This window comes from Phascolarctos cinereus, unplaced genomic scaffold, assembly GCF_003287225.1.
Source record: "Phascolarctos cinereus isolate Bilbo 61053 unplaced genomic scaffold, phaCin_HiC Scaffold_5;HRSCAF=322, whole genome shotgun sequence".
NCBI lineage: Eukaryota > Metazoa > Chordata > Mammalia > Diprotodontia > Phascolarctidae > Phascolarctos > Phascolarctos cinereus.
Window position 1 is genome coordinate 61140204 of NW_027555958.1, and position 17843 is coordinate 61158046.

The 17843-nt window shown below is 38.7% G+C and overlaps 1 protein-coding gene across 1 annotated transcript in view; it reads left to right on the top strand.

Moving 5' to 3' along the window:
• Positions 1-17843, top strand: part of VAV3 (vav guanine nucleotide exchange factor 3) — a 450109-nt gene that overhangs the window by 322000 nt on the left and 110266 nt on the right. Inside the window, exon 19 of the mRNA XM_021000329.2 lies at positions 6720-6765. Within this exon, the coding sequence (XP_020855988.1) occupies positions 6720-6765 (46 nt within the window). The remainder of the gene's footprint in view (positions 1-6719; positions 6766-17843) is intronic.

Here is a 17843-nt window from a genome sequence, read left to right on the forward strand (position 1 = left end):
TGGGGTCACAAAGAGTGCACACGACTGAAAAAAATGACTCAACAACAACCAATGTGTTGTCTCCATTAGAGTGGAAGGTCGTGGAGGGCAGAGGCTGTTTTTTGTTTTGTTTTGTTTTGATAACTTAACTCTATGCCTGGCATATAGTAAGCCCTTAATAAATACTCTTCTGAAGCTTGAACTATTGTTGCCTAGGTGGCAGATACTGAAAGCTCCAGCCCACTGTCCCCCTGAGAGAGAACCAAACTCAAAAAATCCCCTAGAAAATGTTGATGCTGTCCTTACCCCAAAACGAGTACATTGAACTTTCTGTCTAAAATGATGCTTGTTACCATACAACAATTAATCGGTACATTTCTCTGGTATTTCTCCAATGAGGAAGATTTTTAGGCCAACTGGATAATCTCTAAAGAATATATGCAATGATTTTGGTCAAGGCTGCCAGGAATGAGACATCAAGAAATGAAGCTAACATAGTAGGGTTTTGATGAATCCTATTAATTTTTCACCAAACCTCTATTGAGTTATTTTCCTGGTTGCATTTCTTCTGGTAGGGCTATCTACCTTGTCTCTGTCACATATCAGGTATTTGACCTTGGAGATTTTTTCTTAAAAGAAAATCTGTTTTTTTATCCGATGAAGTGATGAAAAGTAGGTGGATCTATATCAAAAAATGTGGAATTCAGGCAATTAATAATTTTCACAAGATTTTAAAATTCTTGCCAGTACATTTCTACACTTTCCTCCCTACCCTGTCCCAAATGCCCATCCTCTCATCACAGGAATGAGAGTAGGGCCAAAAGGGAAGCACACTGGTTCTACAGCAGCCATAGAGGTTCATCTCAGGACCCTCCTAATGTTCCCATGATTCTGCTGTAAGGGTAACTGGGAATTAGATGACATTTCTATGCTATTGTCATCACATACTTTCTAGGCTCCATAAACTGAAATAACATATTTATAGTTTTATAACAATAATAATAATAGCTGACATTTGCATAATACTTCATAGTTTCCAAAGCATTTTGCATACATTAATTACCTCATTTGAACCTCACAATATCCCTTTGAGGCAAGTACCAGTCCCATATAAAATGGACCCATTTTATAGATGAGGATACATGAGGTTAAGCAACTTTTCAATGACCACACCACGAGTAAATATCAGAAGTGGGATTTGACCCCCAGTGTTCCTGACTCCAGGCACCCTTTTTTAAGTTATCATTTATTTCTGGACTCATAGATTCATAGACGAAGAAAAAGAAGCCCAGGGAACTTCAGAGACTTGTCTGATGTCACACAGTTAATAGAAGTAAGATTCAAACTCAGTTCCTCTGCTTACAGATATAGCATGCTTTCTACTGTGCTTCCTAAGGCACCTTAATTCATTTTAAATAATTTGTCAGGTGCCTGCCATATGCCAGACATGAAATAAGTTAACCCCTTCTACTATTCTTCTAACTGAAAAGTTATTGCCACTCTGTTGCTTTTGCTAATGAAACAAAAACCAAAACAAAACAAAATCCTGAAGTTGTTGACCTTCCTCTTCCCCACATCTCTTAAAAATGAAGGCTCAGAATTGTTGTCAGAAAGCTAAATGTGCTAGTCTTGGGGCATGCTTATGAGTATAAACATGTCCTGAATTTAATAACCTATAATGTATTTAATAGCTGTTAAATCTGACAGTCATAAACTAACTAGTCGTGGAGGCAATTTGCTTTCGGGAAAGGCAGAGTTTTGAAGGAACACTCCACGTTCCTATGAAAATTGGATCCCGAGAGTCCGGGGGTGGATAGATGAAATCTGACTAGATCATTACTGAAAATTTGATCTACTTTTGGGATGAATAGTATTGAAAGGTAAAATGTGAAGTTCAACATACACACACACATATACACCCAAATAGAGGGAGAAAGAGAGAGAGAGAGAGAGAGGGGGAGGGAGGGAGAGAGAGAGAGAGAGAGAGAGAGAGAGAGAGAGAGAGAGAGAGAGAGAGAGAGAGAGAGAGAGAGAGAGAGAGAGAGAGAGAGAGAGAGAGAGAGAGATAAGTGAAATCCTGGCCTTCAAGAAAAAAAAAAAAGAAACATACATAAGTGAATGGGAATCAGGGTTGCTATTAAAAAAAAATCAAGTAAAAATTTTAGAGCTTAAAGCAGAATTGAATCTCTTCCTCTCAGGGAAAACTCCCACACATAATACATGGGTCTGCCTCAAGAAAGTGAAACCCTCTTCAAATACTGTCTTGGCAGGGAATTTTAAGGCAACAGCTTTTCCAAGATGGCATAGTGCTTTCTGTTTGGCCCCATGGTAGACAGAATCCCAGAGTTACAGGAATGTCAACCAGTGTTCTGGGCTTAGGTGGGTGTATGGGGACAAGATTATACCAGAAAAGGGCAGAAAAATCAGGGAATGGCAAAGTTTCAGAACACCTTTTTTGATGGTCTTAAATAGGTTCAACAGAAGTCATCCTAAAACATAAGTGATCCTCTGACTATTAAGAAGAAAAAAAGTAACTCACCTTGACCTTTCTAGGAACCTTGGTATGAAGGTTGCATCTATTTTCTGTTGGCACTGATGAATAAAGTTAGGCTTAACTGCTCAAGATTGCTAGAGGGCAACCTCTGCTACCAGGGTCACTGATGTTTCATTAGGCAAAACCAATAGTTGTTGACCCAATAACATAACTGCAGTATGCTTGTAGTTTATATGGATTTTAACCTCCCATATCCCAGTGAAATATTCAATGTTGAAATCCCTACCTGAGGATCCACAATGTATTGGATTTATGAACAAAGCCTGACATAGTTCATGGATCTTATATTACACACTCCTTTAGGGGGAAGGGATCAGAGCTGACCTTAGACTCAAGAAGCCTGCTTCACAGTTTGACTGAAGGTGAAGGGTTTTTTTTCTCTTTAATTTTTTAAAAAAAATTTTTGGAGGCAATTTGGGTTAAGTAGCTTCCCTAGGGTCACACAGCTAGTATGTGAGGCCAGATTTGAACTCATACCCTCCTAACTCCAGGGCCAGTGCTCTATTCACTGCACCATCTTGTTGCCTGGAAGGTAAATGTTTTTGAGTGATCTTCCTGTAAGGACTTTAAGAGCAAGATGGGTTGGACCAGATTATGTTACCCTTTCTTGAACATTCCCACATAGCAGCTGTAGACCTGACCATTGGTATAAGTTAGGAGGTAGGCGGAATAAGGTATGGAGCAGAGAGAAGCAGGGGAATAGGGTTCCATTTTTCCTCCCTTTTTTTTCTTTTAAGGCAATTGGGGTTAAGTGACTTGCCCAAGGTCACACAGCTAGTAAGTGTCAAGTGTTTGATCTGAGGCCAGATTTGAACTCAGGTCCTGCTGACTTAAGGGCCAGTGCTCTATCCACTGCACCACCTTGCTGCCCTACTCCCCTCCTTGAATTATCCTTTCACTTAAAAGTTTGAACTACCACTGAATCTAACTTAGTGACAGAGGAAGTCTCAGGCAAATCTAATGGCTGTTTCTCAGTTCTCACAGGTCTTGATCTTCCTGTAGTCATTGATATTACTACTCAACAATTTCCCTAGATCCTCTGTTTTCCCTTGGTTTTTGTGATGCTGTTCGCAAGACCCGAGGGTCTTCCCTTCCCAGATTGATTTTTTTTTCCAATTAGGTAAAAGAGGCCATTGGCTCATTTCTTTCCTAGCCTTAATCACAGAATGGCTGTTGCCTCAGTCAAAGTGAGAACTCAGAAAGACTTTAGTTTAAAAAGGCCACGGTCTCCCACTGCATCTGGGTCCATCTTCAATCATCCCCCACGTAAATCCACTTCACTTGCATTGTCATGGCATCACCTCCCTGATGTCATGTTCTTCTTTGAGAACGAAGGACAAATGATAACAACAATTCATCTACCCTCATTTACTCTCCTGAAACTTGTCTCTCCATTTCTCACATCTGTACCTTTACACTACTGTTCATCAGGCCTGAATGGCTCTGCTCCCTCACTTCCCCACCTCAGTTTCCCTGACTACCTTTGGCACTCAGTCCAAATTGTACCTTCTTTAGGAAGCCTTTCCCAGGCCTCTCTGCTACTAATGCCTTCCCTTTTCCAGTTACCTTCTCTCTTATACGTCTTATATGTGTCTCTTACATGTGCTTAATTACTTAGTTATTCTCTCCACTATTAGAATGCCAGCTCCTTGAGGGTAGATACTGGTTTTGCCTTTCTTTGTAACCCCAACATCCAGCACGATGTCCAAAATACAGGAATCAATTGATAAATGTTTATTGACTGGCTGGCTTGAATGCTAATTAAACTGGTATTTCTCTATTTGACTTGGGCAACAAAATACATTCACAACCAACCCAAATTCATGTTTTTGCATCTTCTCTCTCTCTTTTTTTCCTGATAGGTTCAATGTCTAAAAATTTTGTAGCAAGAGGCCGGTCAGTACACACACTCTGAATAGCTAACTTAGATACAGACATTATTCTCTAAAAGTAAGTGAGCTTCATTTTTGATAGGTTTCAGGGAAATATGTCTACATTGTATTATGTTCTTAGATGAGGCATTTTCTTCTGGCTCTTCTATGAAGGACATGAAGGAAAAAAATGTTATCAGGAGGAGAGATTAATAGCTCTTAGGAAGAGTGTACTTATGGCATACAGCAACCTGATTCTCCCATCTGCTCACTGAAGTTTTTCCTACAGTAATCATTCTAACATGTTCAAATGGGACACTTCCTTCCAGGAACATGGTTATAGATTTAGATCTGAGAAGGACCTTTGGGTTTATCTGTTCTGACTCTTTTACTTTAAGGATGAGAAAACTGATGCCCTGAGAGATTAAATGATTTGTCCGAGGTTATACAGGTAGTAAATGGAAATCAGGATTTGAACACAGATCCTGAGACTCAAACTCCAGCTCTCTTTCCTTTGTATTACATTGTAGTCAAAAGCAATTCACTCGCATACATCTCTATCTTGCTTTAGTTTTTCAGGTACAAAGTCTCTCTCTCTCTCTCTCTCTCTCTCTCTCTCTCTCTCTCTCCTCTCTCTCTCTCTCTCTCTCCCCTTCTCTCCTCTTCCTCCCTTTCTCCTTCCCTTCCTCTTCCTCCCTTCCTCCTTCCCTTCCTCTCTCCCTTTCTCTTCTTCTTCTTCTTCTTCTTCTTCTTCTTCTTCTTCTTCTTCTTCTTCTTCTTCTTCTTCTTCTTCTTCTTCTCCTTCTCCTCCTCCCTCCCCTTCTTCCCCTCTTCTCTTCTTCCCCTCCCCCTTCTCCCTTTCCCTCATTTTGGATCTCACCTATGATATCATTTGGTATAAAGACCTGCCTGGTGAGGAAACTCTAACAGTGCAGGTTGCCACTTGCTTCAGGACTTAGAGAGTCTAAGAGAATTCTCTGTAGCCACTAAAGGTTAAGCTACCTGCTCAGAGTCACAGAGTCAGTAAGTTTTAGAGCTAAGGCTTTATCCTGAGTCTCCCAGATAGCAAGGCCAGCTCTCTATCCAGAAGGCTTATGGTTGCCTTGTATGAGTATTGGCTAATATTTAAAACCTTGTGTTTTGTTCCAAGGTTCAATTAAATAGATGTAGAGATAAAGAGATTCTGATGGTGATAATGAGTATAATCATGTGCCGACTTCTCACTTGCCTCATTCATCACCTTTTGCCAGGAATGAAAAAGCTTTGTGGTCCTGTACCCTGTAGTCAAAGGAGAAGTGTATTTTTAAAGTGTTTAGTAAGCCTTAAAGGGCTAGATACATGCCAACTTGTATTGGTAATAGTGGTAATGGAAGTAGCAGTAGTAGTAGTGGTGGTAGTAGTAGTAGTAGTAGTAGTAGTAGTAGTAGTAGTAGCATTAGTAGTAGTAGTAATGGTAGTAGTAGTGGTGGCGGTCACTGTCATTGTTATAGTTGTCATTGTAGCAGTAGTTGTCACCATATAACTTCAACATTGGCAGTAGCCAGGTGGTTTAATGAACAGACGATCAGACTTGAAATTGGAACACCTGAGTTTGAATCCTGAGTCATGTGGATATATTTACTATCTTTGTTACTTGGACAAGTCACTTAACCTCTTTCAGCATCCTCATCTGTAAAAATAGGGACAATAATAGCATCCATTTTACTGGGTTGTTCTGAGGATCAAGTGAGACAATGTATTGAACTGCTTATAAACCTTAAAATAATATATAAGGGTTAGCTATCATTATTAATATTATAATCAAATCCAGCTAGCAAGTATACATCAAGCACCTATTTGTTACGTTCCAGACAATAATGCTAGAGGCTGTGCAGACGAAGTGATTCCTGCCCTCAAGGAGCTTAAAATCTAATGGGGAATACATATACATACATGCATATATAAAACATATATAGATGTATACAAAAATGTGTCGATAGACATATTCACAACACCTGTAAAAGAAATAGGATTTGAGGAAAAATAGAGTGATGACAAGCTAAAATGTGATATTACTGGATAACCATTTCTCTCAGAAATTATTTATTAAACATCAATGCTATTTAGAATGTAAAATCCTGGGATGGGGAGAGGAAATAAAATCTGCTGAAAATAAGCTTGAAGGCAACAAGCCACATAAACATTTAGGATTATTCACTTCAATTATAGATTTCTTGCTGTTCATTCTGCCTTCTAAAGCATTATAGTTGAATGGCTCAGAAACCACCTGACAGATGCCTTTAATCTTTTTTTTCTTCTCCTTTTTCACTATTCAGAAACCACCTAATGGACTTCGAAGAGTCCCCAGACAAGTGGATCCAGGTTTGTTTCATAGTTTTCTATAGTGATAACTACAGTTAAGTTTCCAAATTGTCCTTAGGCCAGTTCTGAGTCTTTGTTAGATCCCAGCGTACTCCTGTTCTGGTAATCAGAGAAGAAGTTCTTAAATATCCATCAGCCGAAAGAATGGGATGCTGCTAAGAGCAAGGGCAAGACGGCTTGACTAATACACTCCTGATGCTAAATTCTTTATAATCAGTGATGGGGATGATCATTTGCTTACCAGGCTCTAGATTTGGCCTGATAGCTCCCAGGCCCTTTGCTGCTGGGCTCCAAAACAATAAAAGAAAATCCGCAAGCTTGCATTTTTGGAGAAACATCAGAAACCGAATGAAATGGACACTGCCCTCCATCTCCAGAGAGAGATAATTTTTTCTTCCTGTGCTCTATATAAGGTTTTGTAATTGCATCATTCATTTTGGCTAATATTCTTTAAGAAAAAAATCCTTAGAAGCTTTGTACACAACTACACAAATATCCCCTCTAGAGACCAATTATTTGTCTGAATAATAACGATTTTTTAAAAATAGTTCTTCCATTGAATACTGTGAGATTTTTTCTTTTATCATTGCTATACTGTGATTTTTCAGGAAAAAAAAAGTTATTCCTTTCACACTTTAATTACCAAAGATTTGTTATGTCAATGTTGAGATCATTAGAGACAAAGTTTACTTAAGCTACTGCTCAAGGTTTGTATGATGGTAATTGGAGGAAAAGGTAAAAAGCCCAGGTGTGTTGGACTATTCTTACTGGAAACAAAGATTCTGTGGCTAGAGGTTCTTTGTGGTGGTTTTGCCTCCTTCTTTTTCTTCTTCTTTTCAACATTACCAGTGTTCACTTGGCTATAAACTAAAGTTTTCAAAGAGTTACAGCTTGGAAACAAACCACACCCATATTTTTCATGTCAGTTTATGAGTTGTGTTAGAGGATTTATGGAAGCTTTATTGCCTCTGGCCAAAGGTTGCCTCACTTGTATTCTGGGAGAAATCATGGTCAATGTTTTGCAAGTTTTTTTTTTTTTAATGCTTCTAACTTTCACAAGACAATGCTGTACATGGGTGTGTTCTGTTCAAGGGATTCACCATGGAAATCTGAGTCTTTTCATGGTGACTTGAGGCCCAAGAATGAAGAAGTATTGCTGTGATAACCAAGGAATCTGGTGAATTTGAAAAACAAATGAAAGGATTCTGTAATCTACCCACCTGTTGTAATAGTACTAGTAAAGCAGAAATATTTCTTACAGCAGCGAGGTGGCATAGTGGATAGAGTACTGGGCCTGAAGTCAGGAAAACCTGAATTCAAATTTAGCATCAGACACTTACTAGCTGTGTGACCCTGGAAAAATCACTTAACTTCTCTCAGCCTCAGCTTGCTCATCTGTAAGATGGAGAAAATAATACTTACTTCCTAGGTTTTTTGTGAGAAGCAAATGAGACAATGCATGCAATGTACTACAAACTTTAACGTGCTATATAAATGCCAGCTATGATAATAATGATGATGATGATGATAATTGCACTTAATATGTGCCAGGCAGTGTGTTAAGTGCTGTATTAATATTATCTCATTTGATCCTTACAACAACTCTGGGTGGTAGTTAACCTTATTATCCCCATTTTATAGTCGAGAGGAGACTGAGACAGACCGAGGTTAAGTGACTTGCCCAGTGTCACAGTTATTAAGTGTCTAAGGCTGGATTTGAACTCAGGTCTTCTTAATTCCAAACCTAGCACTCTATCCATCATGCCACCTAATGCTTCTAGAGCAGGGGTGAGGATCCTGCTGCCTTAAGGCCACATGTGGCCTTCTAGGTCCCTAAGTGCGGCCTTTCAACTAAATCCAAATTTTATAGAACAACTCCATTTGTAAAATTTGGATTCAGTCAAAAGGCTGAACTTAAGGACCTAGAAGACCAGACATGGCCTTAAGGCTGCAGGTTCCCCACCCCTGCCTCATGCTATTAAATTATGAGCTCCTTAAGGGCAGGGACTGTTTTTGCTCCCCCCTCCCCCCCATCTGTATGTCCAGTGGTTAGCACAGTGTCTGAAACAGTTAGGCATCTGATAAATGCTTGTTGATTTGGTGTGTTGAAGTTTGAGTCAGGAGACCTTACATCTTGGCTCAGAATCTTACTAGCTGTGTGATTCCCTGCAAGTCACATTACCTTACTTTTCTAATCTGTAAAATGGCAATAATGAATTCTGCATTACCTACCTCTCAGGATTGTTTTGAGAGATGTAAACTTTGTAGATCCTAGAGCTCTATGGAAATGGAAACTGTTATAAGTATATGAGCTATTTGCAGGCATCTCTTAATCCTAAGGCAAACTCCTTTCTAACAGACAGTATGTATTGGTTTACAGGTAATTACCTTGGCTTTAAAAAGAAATACTTATTTTGGATGGTCTTATTCTAAGAGGAAGGAAGTGAGCATTTTTGTCTCTATTGTGTTTGCTACAGCCTCCATTTGGAAGGAGGAAACTCACAGAAGAATAAAAATACATATAAAATATAAGAGTGCAAGTTCTGGAGTATTGAGTTCAGCTCTGTTATGGGGCAGCCAAGTGGCAATAGGCCCATCATTGGGCCTGGTGTCAAGACTCAAGTTCAGATCCAGCCTCAGACGGTAACTAGCTATGGGACCTAGGACAAATCACTTAACTTCTATTTTCCTCAGTTTCTGTAAAATGAGGATGAGAATAGCATCTACCTCGTTACTGTTAGGATCAAATGAGATAATAATTGTAAAGTGCTTAGCAGAGTGACTGGCACATAGTAAGCACTATATAAATATTAGTTATTATTATCATTTCCAGCTTAACAAGTATTTATTAAACACCTACTATGTGCCAGGTACTGTGCTAAGCAGTAGAGAAAAAGGAAAAAAAATAGTGCCTGCCTTCAGGGAGTTAGCATTTGATAGTAAGATACAACATGCATTCAGGTAAGTAAACTCAAAATACATATAAAGTAAACTCAAAATACAAAGTAAATACAAAGTATTGTATTGAGTAGCTGGGTGGGGCAGTGGATAGATCATTAGGCCTGGAGTCAGGAAGACCTGAGTTCAAATCCAACCTCAGACACTTACTAGCTATGTGACCCTGGACAAGTCACTTAATCCTCTTTGCCTCAGTTTCCCCATTTGTCAAATAAGTTGGAGTAGGAAATATCAAGCTACTCCAGTCTCTTTGCCTGGAAAACATACAGTGGGGTCGTGAAGAGTCAGATATGACTGAAACAACTGAACAACAACAACAAAAAATACAAAGTAATTTCCAGGAGAGGAAGCAGTAGGCTGCCAGGCTGGACAGTGGATAGAGTGCTGGGCATGGACTTCAAACCTTGCCTTAGACTCTTACTGGCTATTTAATACAGGCTAGTCACTGAAGCCACCTGCCTCAGTGTTGCCTACTTCCCAGGGTTGCTGTGAAGATAAAATGAGGAGATATTTGTAAAGCTCTTTGCAAACCTTAAAGTGCTCGCAAATATCAGCTATGACTATTATAACTGTTGGAGGCAATTGGGAAGATGCTCATGTAAGAGGTGCCCCCTGAGGGACACTCTGGTAAGAGCTAGATTTTTCAAGAGGCAGAAGGAGTGGATTCTAGGCATGAAGGACAGATTGTACAAAAAGCAGGTCAAAGAAAGGTGGAATGTCACATATAGGGAACAGGAAATGAATGGGTCAGTCTGTCCTGGAATGTGCACTATGTGAGGGGGACTAATAGGAAATCAGTCTGGAAACATAGGTTGGAGACAAATTGTGAAAGGCTTGAAATGCCAAACAGAGGAGGCTGCGATTTATCCTAGGGGAACAGGGAACCACTGAAATTTCTTGAGCAGAGGAGTGACATTTTCAATATAACATTTATATTTTATGACAGCCTTAATATTAAGAATTTTAAAGATGAAGTATTTTAGAAAGTTGTCCTTTGAACTATATATTTTAAATAGTATTTCAGGTTCTAGAGTTAAAAAAAGATTTAGTTTCAATTTTTTTTTCTCATGGGATTTCATTCTTAATCTGATAATGTGCAGAAATTTCCTATCTTGCCAACTTTTTAGGAACAAATGGATTTCATAAAGTGAGGGAATACCTATAATCAGAGAAGGGAGCTGTAATCAAATATCCGCAAAGCATGCTCACTTAGGAGTTCTGTAGAATTGTAAACAGATTTCATCTGACACCCTGATTTGTTTCTCATGTCATTGACAGAGAGGAAAAAAATGCCCGGCCTGGTATTCCTATAAAACGTTATTTGGAATAAGCTAAATGCTAAAGAATACTTCTCCTGACTTAAATTATAAGTGAAACATTACTGTATAATTATATATATATAACAGATATATATTATATCTATATTATATATATTAGATATTAGATATATTAGATATATATCACATCTATATATTAGAGCCAGAAAAGATATATATATGTATATATATGTGTGTGTGTGTGTGTGTGTGTGTATATCTATCTATCTATATCTATCTATATCTATCTATCTATCTATCTTTCTGGCTCTAATATATTAAGATGAAGATACAGTATTTTCCCCTTTTCATTTTGATCCTCATCACAAGCAGTGTTGTTCTCTGTACATAGCAGGCTAGTACAGTGGATGTCAGGGAGACCTGTATTCAAATCCTGCCTTTGAACATTTACAAACTGTGAAACATTGAACAATTTATTTAACCTTTCTGAACCTCAGTTTCTTCATCTGTAAAATAGGGATAATAATAGTAACTCTCTTCCAAGGTTGTAATGATGATCAAATGAGGTAATATGAGAAAATGTATGTAAAGCCTACACACACACACACACACACACACACACACACACACATATACATATAAATAATGAAGTATTCTTATGCAGATTATTGTGATGACAATGTGGCTGACAGTTGTGTATACCTGAAAAAAATGACCATTTCTTTGGTTTTAGTCTTTGCATTTTTTATTAATGCTTCTGAATTTCACAAGGAAATACCAGTTGGGTATGTCCTATGCAAGGAAAACCACTATGGAAATCTGATGTGACAACAAGAATAAATTAGGGATTGAGTCTTTTCATGGCAATTAATGCTCTGTAAGGCAGGAACATTGCTATGTCCACAGGGAAGTCACTCAGAATTTGAGGAATATATAAAAGGCATCAGGATTTGCTTCCCAGGCTCAGAACCTTACAGGTATTAAACATAGCTGTATTCAAAATGAGCCCATCATTTTCTGATTGCTGCACACCATGCTGGCTGCTATTGTTTTCCCTAACTGCCAGCACTGTGTTTAATTAAATGCTATTTGTCTCATTGCTTTTGCCACACAGAAATCCTTTCCATCTTATTTCACTTTTCAAGCTTAGCTAGGCTTGGCTACATGGACTGATGAACATTGCCTCAACTGCTGGTCTCAGGGATAGTGATACTTTAGCACTAAACTATGGCTTACAGGTGAAAGCTGAGTAGAAAGAAACACATTTAAACCAATGAACAGTTCTGAAATACCAGTCTTAATGTACATTTTCAAAACTTTAAAATAGACCATAGCAGATTTGAAAAGTATCCTAACAAAAATACCTTTCGTTGTCAACAGAACATAAGGCCCTCACCCAAAGGCAGCTCTGGAAAGATTGACACTTTCTTGCCAAAAAAGAAGATTGATAGACATTCTTGGTGTGCATGATTAACAGGTCAAAAACCTATAGAAATACTTTTGGAGCAAGCAGGTATCACTTTATCAAGCAATAACAGGTACATGCCTTTGGATTTGTGAAAGGTAACCAAATCCAAGAATGAAATAAAAAAAGCCAATGGACTTTATGGGTGATATCCACGCCAACCTAGCCAATGGTATATAAGCCACTGAATAACTGGCTGAGTCTGGTGGATTTATTTATTCAATCAGTCAATCCATCCTTCAGTATTTATTAAGCACCTACACTATAGTAGACATTGGAAATAGCCGTACAAATAATGAAACAGTCCGTACTTGCAATCTGCTTTCATTCTTATGAGGGAGACAGGGAATACATATAAAAATATATGCAGCATAAATACAAAATTAATAAATACAAAATACACAAAGTACTTAAATACAAGGCAGTTTGGGAGGAAGACATTAGATGTTGAGGGAATCAGGAAAGATTATGTGGAAAATGGTGATTGAGCTGTGTCTTTTTTTCTTTTCTCACTCTCTCTCTCTCTCTCTCTCTCTCTCTCTCTCTCTCTCTCTCTCTCTCTCTCTCTCTCTTTTTTAAGGCAATTGGGGTTAAGTGACTTGCCCAGGGTCACACAGCTGGTGTCAAGTGTTTGGTCTGAGGATGGATTTGAACTCAGGTCCTCCTGAGTTCAGGGCCAGTGCTCTATCCACTGTGCCACCTAACTGCCCCTTTGAGCTGTGTCTTAAATGGAGAGAGGGACTCTGTGAGGTAGAGTAAGGATCATTTGCAACCAAGGCATGTTGGCCTAACTGTGCAAAGTTACAGAGTCAGATGATGGGATGTCATGTGTGAAGAATGGAGAGGAGGTGCATTCTGCTGGATGGCAAGAGTCTGAAAGGGGGACTAATGTTGAATGAGGCTGGAAAGACAGATTGAAACAAGGTTGTCTAGGGCTTTCAAATCTAAACAGTAGAGTCTGTATTTCCTCCCAGAGGTAATAGGAAGCTACTGGTGCTGATTGAGTAGGGAAGTCACATAATCAGATATGAGCTTAAGGAAAATCCCTTTGGCAGCCATGTGTAGAATAGACTGGAGGCACTTGAGGCAGGGAGACCTATTAGAAGGCTGTTGCAGTAATCTAGGAGTCATTTGGTCAGAACTGTGCTTAAGGAAAATCTTTTTGGCAGCCATGTGTAGACTGGACTAGGGAGACTTCAGGCCAGGGGACCAATTAGGGGGCTGTTAGGATAACCTAGTGAGAGGTGATAAGGTCCTGAACTAAAGTGGTGGCTATGTTTGGTTAAAAGTAGGGGCCAGATGCGAGAGGTGTTATAAAAAATAGAAATGGTAAGATTTGGCAACTGATTGGCTATGTGAGGGTGAGGGAGAGTTGAGGAGTCCAGGATAATGCTGAGGTTGCAGATGTGGAAGGGTTTATGATGGCGAATCAAGACCCGATCAGTGGCCACTACAAAATTAAGGAAGAGTTATCCTTAAGGATCTTGGACTTAGTGATCAATGCAGATTGTGCAAGAAATGTAGAGATACTCATGGCAGACTGCAAAATTTAGCATCTATCAGATATCCAGTGTGATATGCCATCATGGCTAGAATTTTACATGAGAAGCTCAATAGTTCCTGGATTGACAGGCAACAAATCCCTGTACTACAAATATAGATTTCAAAATATCCTTGAGGACTCAGTCAATAACATAAACTGCACTAGAACTGGAGAATCATCACAGACCAAATGGTTGCTCACAATTGTCGACATGTAACATTGATCCATAAAACCTTAAGAACAACATTTTTATTAGATGTCACAGTACCAAATGCTCATGGTCTCCAAGATGCATGGGCAAAGACAGCATTCAAAATACAGAGATCTAGCAGAAGAAATCAAAATTATATGGGAGCAGGATGTGTTTGATAGAGTTACATCGGAATACTTCTATTCAAATATAAATTTAAAAGACCTAATCATTTTATCCACCTGTGCAGTAGTCCATAAAACATTAAGTATAGAAAAATAAAAGCAGGATGTCAAACAACTTGTCCCTGGGCTGTTTCTATGTGAACTCCATCAAACGAGACAAAAAATGATTTTTTTTAAAAAGAAGAATTACTGACATTGACGGGGTGCTTTAAACTTTTTTACGAATATGAATTGTATTGCCTTTTGTTTTCTCATGGTAGTAGTTTCCAAATATAGTCCTCCCACTACTCCCACCACCAGTCTCCATTCATTTGTAAAAAAAAATGAAAAAAGAAAAGTAGCTAAGCAAAAATATTAGATGCAAGGACCACCTTTGACAACGTATGCCATGTTTTCCTTTCTTACAACTTTACCTCTCTGGCAAGAAGAGGGAGATGTACTTCCCTAGCTGTTCTCTGGGAACATTATTGATATTTCAGTTATTCTAAGTTCATCTTATTTTCAGAGATCTTTTCATTGACATGTATAGTCATTTTTGTATTGTTTTGGCTTTATTTGCTTTGCTCTTCATCAACTTATATAAATCTTTCAGTATTTCTCAGAATCCTTCACTTTAATCATGTTTTCAACCATGCAGTAATATTCCATCACATTCACATGAAAAAGTTCAACTCCTCCCTGATTGATGGGTACCCATTTTGTTTCCAGTTCTTTTCTATCACAAAAGTGCCATTTTTGACATAGGGGACCCTTCTTTCTGTCTTTTCCATGCTTGGAATTCTGCTTTAAGTTTTATAAAACATTTTACATTTATCCCCTTATGTGAACCTCACAACAACCCTATGAAGTAAATACTACAAACATGATTATCCCCACTTTACAGCTGAGGATACTGAAGGACAGCGAAGTTGAGCGAATTGACCACTATCACATAGCTAGAATGAGAAACAGGCTTCAGATCCTAATATTTCTACTTTGAAGGCCAGTATGCTGTATACTGCAACGTACTAAAATAGTTTACAAAACCAAATTGATATTTGCAGCACATTTACATCTCTGCATCATATAGAATATGGAGACCTGTTACTTTTCTCTCTTCCTTTGTTTTGATTTGGAACTCAATGCCATATTAAACTCCCTCTCTTCTCAAAGGATGCAGTAGCTTCTTCTATGGACATTTCTACAAATGTGCTTTGTATAAGAAAGCTGAACATTGTCTTACCTGTCACTTCTCATACTGGCAATGTCCCCCCCCACTTTTGGATTGTCCCTTTTATTGACTAGTTCCTCTCACACCTTCCATCTTAAAGTAGGTGCCCAGGCCAGCCATGTCTTCAATCCTCTCCAAACTGTGCTTTTGATTCTCCTGGACTTTTGCTATAATGTGTCCCATGACCCGCACCTTCCTCCCCATACCCCCACCCCCTACCAACCTCCCACGCTTTCAGTTTCCTTTTACGTGGTCTTCCCCTACTAGAATATAAGTTCCTTGAGGATGGGGATAATGTTTCTTTTAGTTTGTGCTTAGCATAGTGCCTGGCACATAGGAAGTACTTAATAAATATTTGTTGACTTGACTGCTCTCTCCCAGAAATGAAAAATGTAGGCTTTGTAAGAGATTTCTCTAGGATGGTCTCAATCTTCATCTTCTTCAGGTTAATCATTAGTCCACAGAGACATGCTTAAACAATAGAGTGGAGTGTAGACCATGATCTTCTCGTGTATTTAAGAATGTGGTTATCCCTTTCACATCACGACTTTCCCCATTGTGGTTTCCAGTTGGTATAAAAAATTAAATGGGAATCTTTGTGGAGTTTTGTGGAAGCTGTAGATGATATACAAAGGCCAGTAGATGGTACGGAAAAAGTTTAGAAACTCATAAGTGCATAAATATATGTATAACATTATATAAGATCAACATATTTTATCTTTTAATACCATAAATATGCATAATTTCTTCTTCTATGATACGAAGGGAGGGCCAAAAAATTTTATGTAGATTTTCCAGATTACTGAGGCACTGTGCCCCTAACCACTGTGATGTGGAAGGGATAACTGTATAGCCTTTATGAATACCGTCACCAACCTACAGCGAGTAGTAGACTTCTAGTTTAAGCGATATCAGTGAAGCCAGTAATGTCTTAATTGGATTTTAAAAAGATGATTAAAAGTCACCTATATAGAAAATGCATATATAGGGCCATAGGCTCATAGGTTAAGAGCCAGAAGGAAATATCAATGTCCTCTAGTTCAGTCTCCTCATTTTACAAAGAAATTAAGAGTCCAGAGAAGTTTGCCTAGCCCCAGATCATAGAAGTGTTAAGGAGTAGAGCCAACATTTGAACCTCACTTCCTTTGACTCGCAAACCAGCAGTATGTTATGTAATGCTGAGTTATGCTTAGCACTCAAGAATATGGAATCAGAAAATACTTATTCGGGGCCTATGCATTCTAGAGCCAGGGGCTACATACTAGAGGAGAAAGTATAGTATAGTATATACAGAATCTCTGGCTTCTTGGATCTTACATTCTAATGAGGGATAGGACACATGCAGTATAATAAAAAAAAATATGTGACAACTGCATTGAGAGAAATGGTGGTTCCTAGACTGCATTATGTTTGGAAGACTCAACTGCTTCAGTCTTTTGTTATTGTTGTTATTTTGCTTTTCTTAAATACAGCTAGGTGTTTCGATCACTAGGTACCTTGCTTTGAGACAGAGGCTGGTGTAAAAAGAACAAGGCTCTTAAGAGACGACAGATCAATTATCTCAGGAGTCCAGCAATACCAGGCACTTTTCAAGAACACAGGATCATAAATCTCAAGAAAATCCCAGCCCTGCTGTAATATTTTTACTGAAAGTGGCACTCAAGGTCAAAGTTACCAATTAAACTTTAATGCTGAGGCTTTAAAGATTGCCTCGCACCAAGTCTAGTTTATGTTTATGGGAGCTGGAGGATCTATCTTATTTTTCACATGGTGCTTTTGTTAGGCTCCTGAACTCTTGGTGTGTTTTGAACCAAGTCGACATTTTCCAAGTATGGGAGCATTGTCTGATATTTATAGAGCAGATTGCCTCAGTAGATGTGAATTTAATATCACCATCCAGGGGATTGTTTAGATCCAGCTGATTGCCATGTGCTGTGCTGCTGAAAGATTAGACAAAGTAGCTCTGAAATGTTTAGGAAGATGAGGCCTATCCTGCCTTGAGTGACTTGGACCAGAGATAGGTAATAACAGTAAAGAATCAAATGCTGTTAAATTGGCCATGGGACCTTTCTGAGATGGTCCTTCAGGTGCTGTGCTTAACTTTTATTTGTGGAGAGAGGAGAGCATCTACAGGTGGCTTGAAAAGGGCTGTTTTCTCATTGTCACTAAACTTTTGTACTTTTTAATATGCAAAAAAAAAAGTCCCAGGTATACTCTAAGCACTTAAATGTGGCCACTTACCCTTTTACC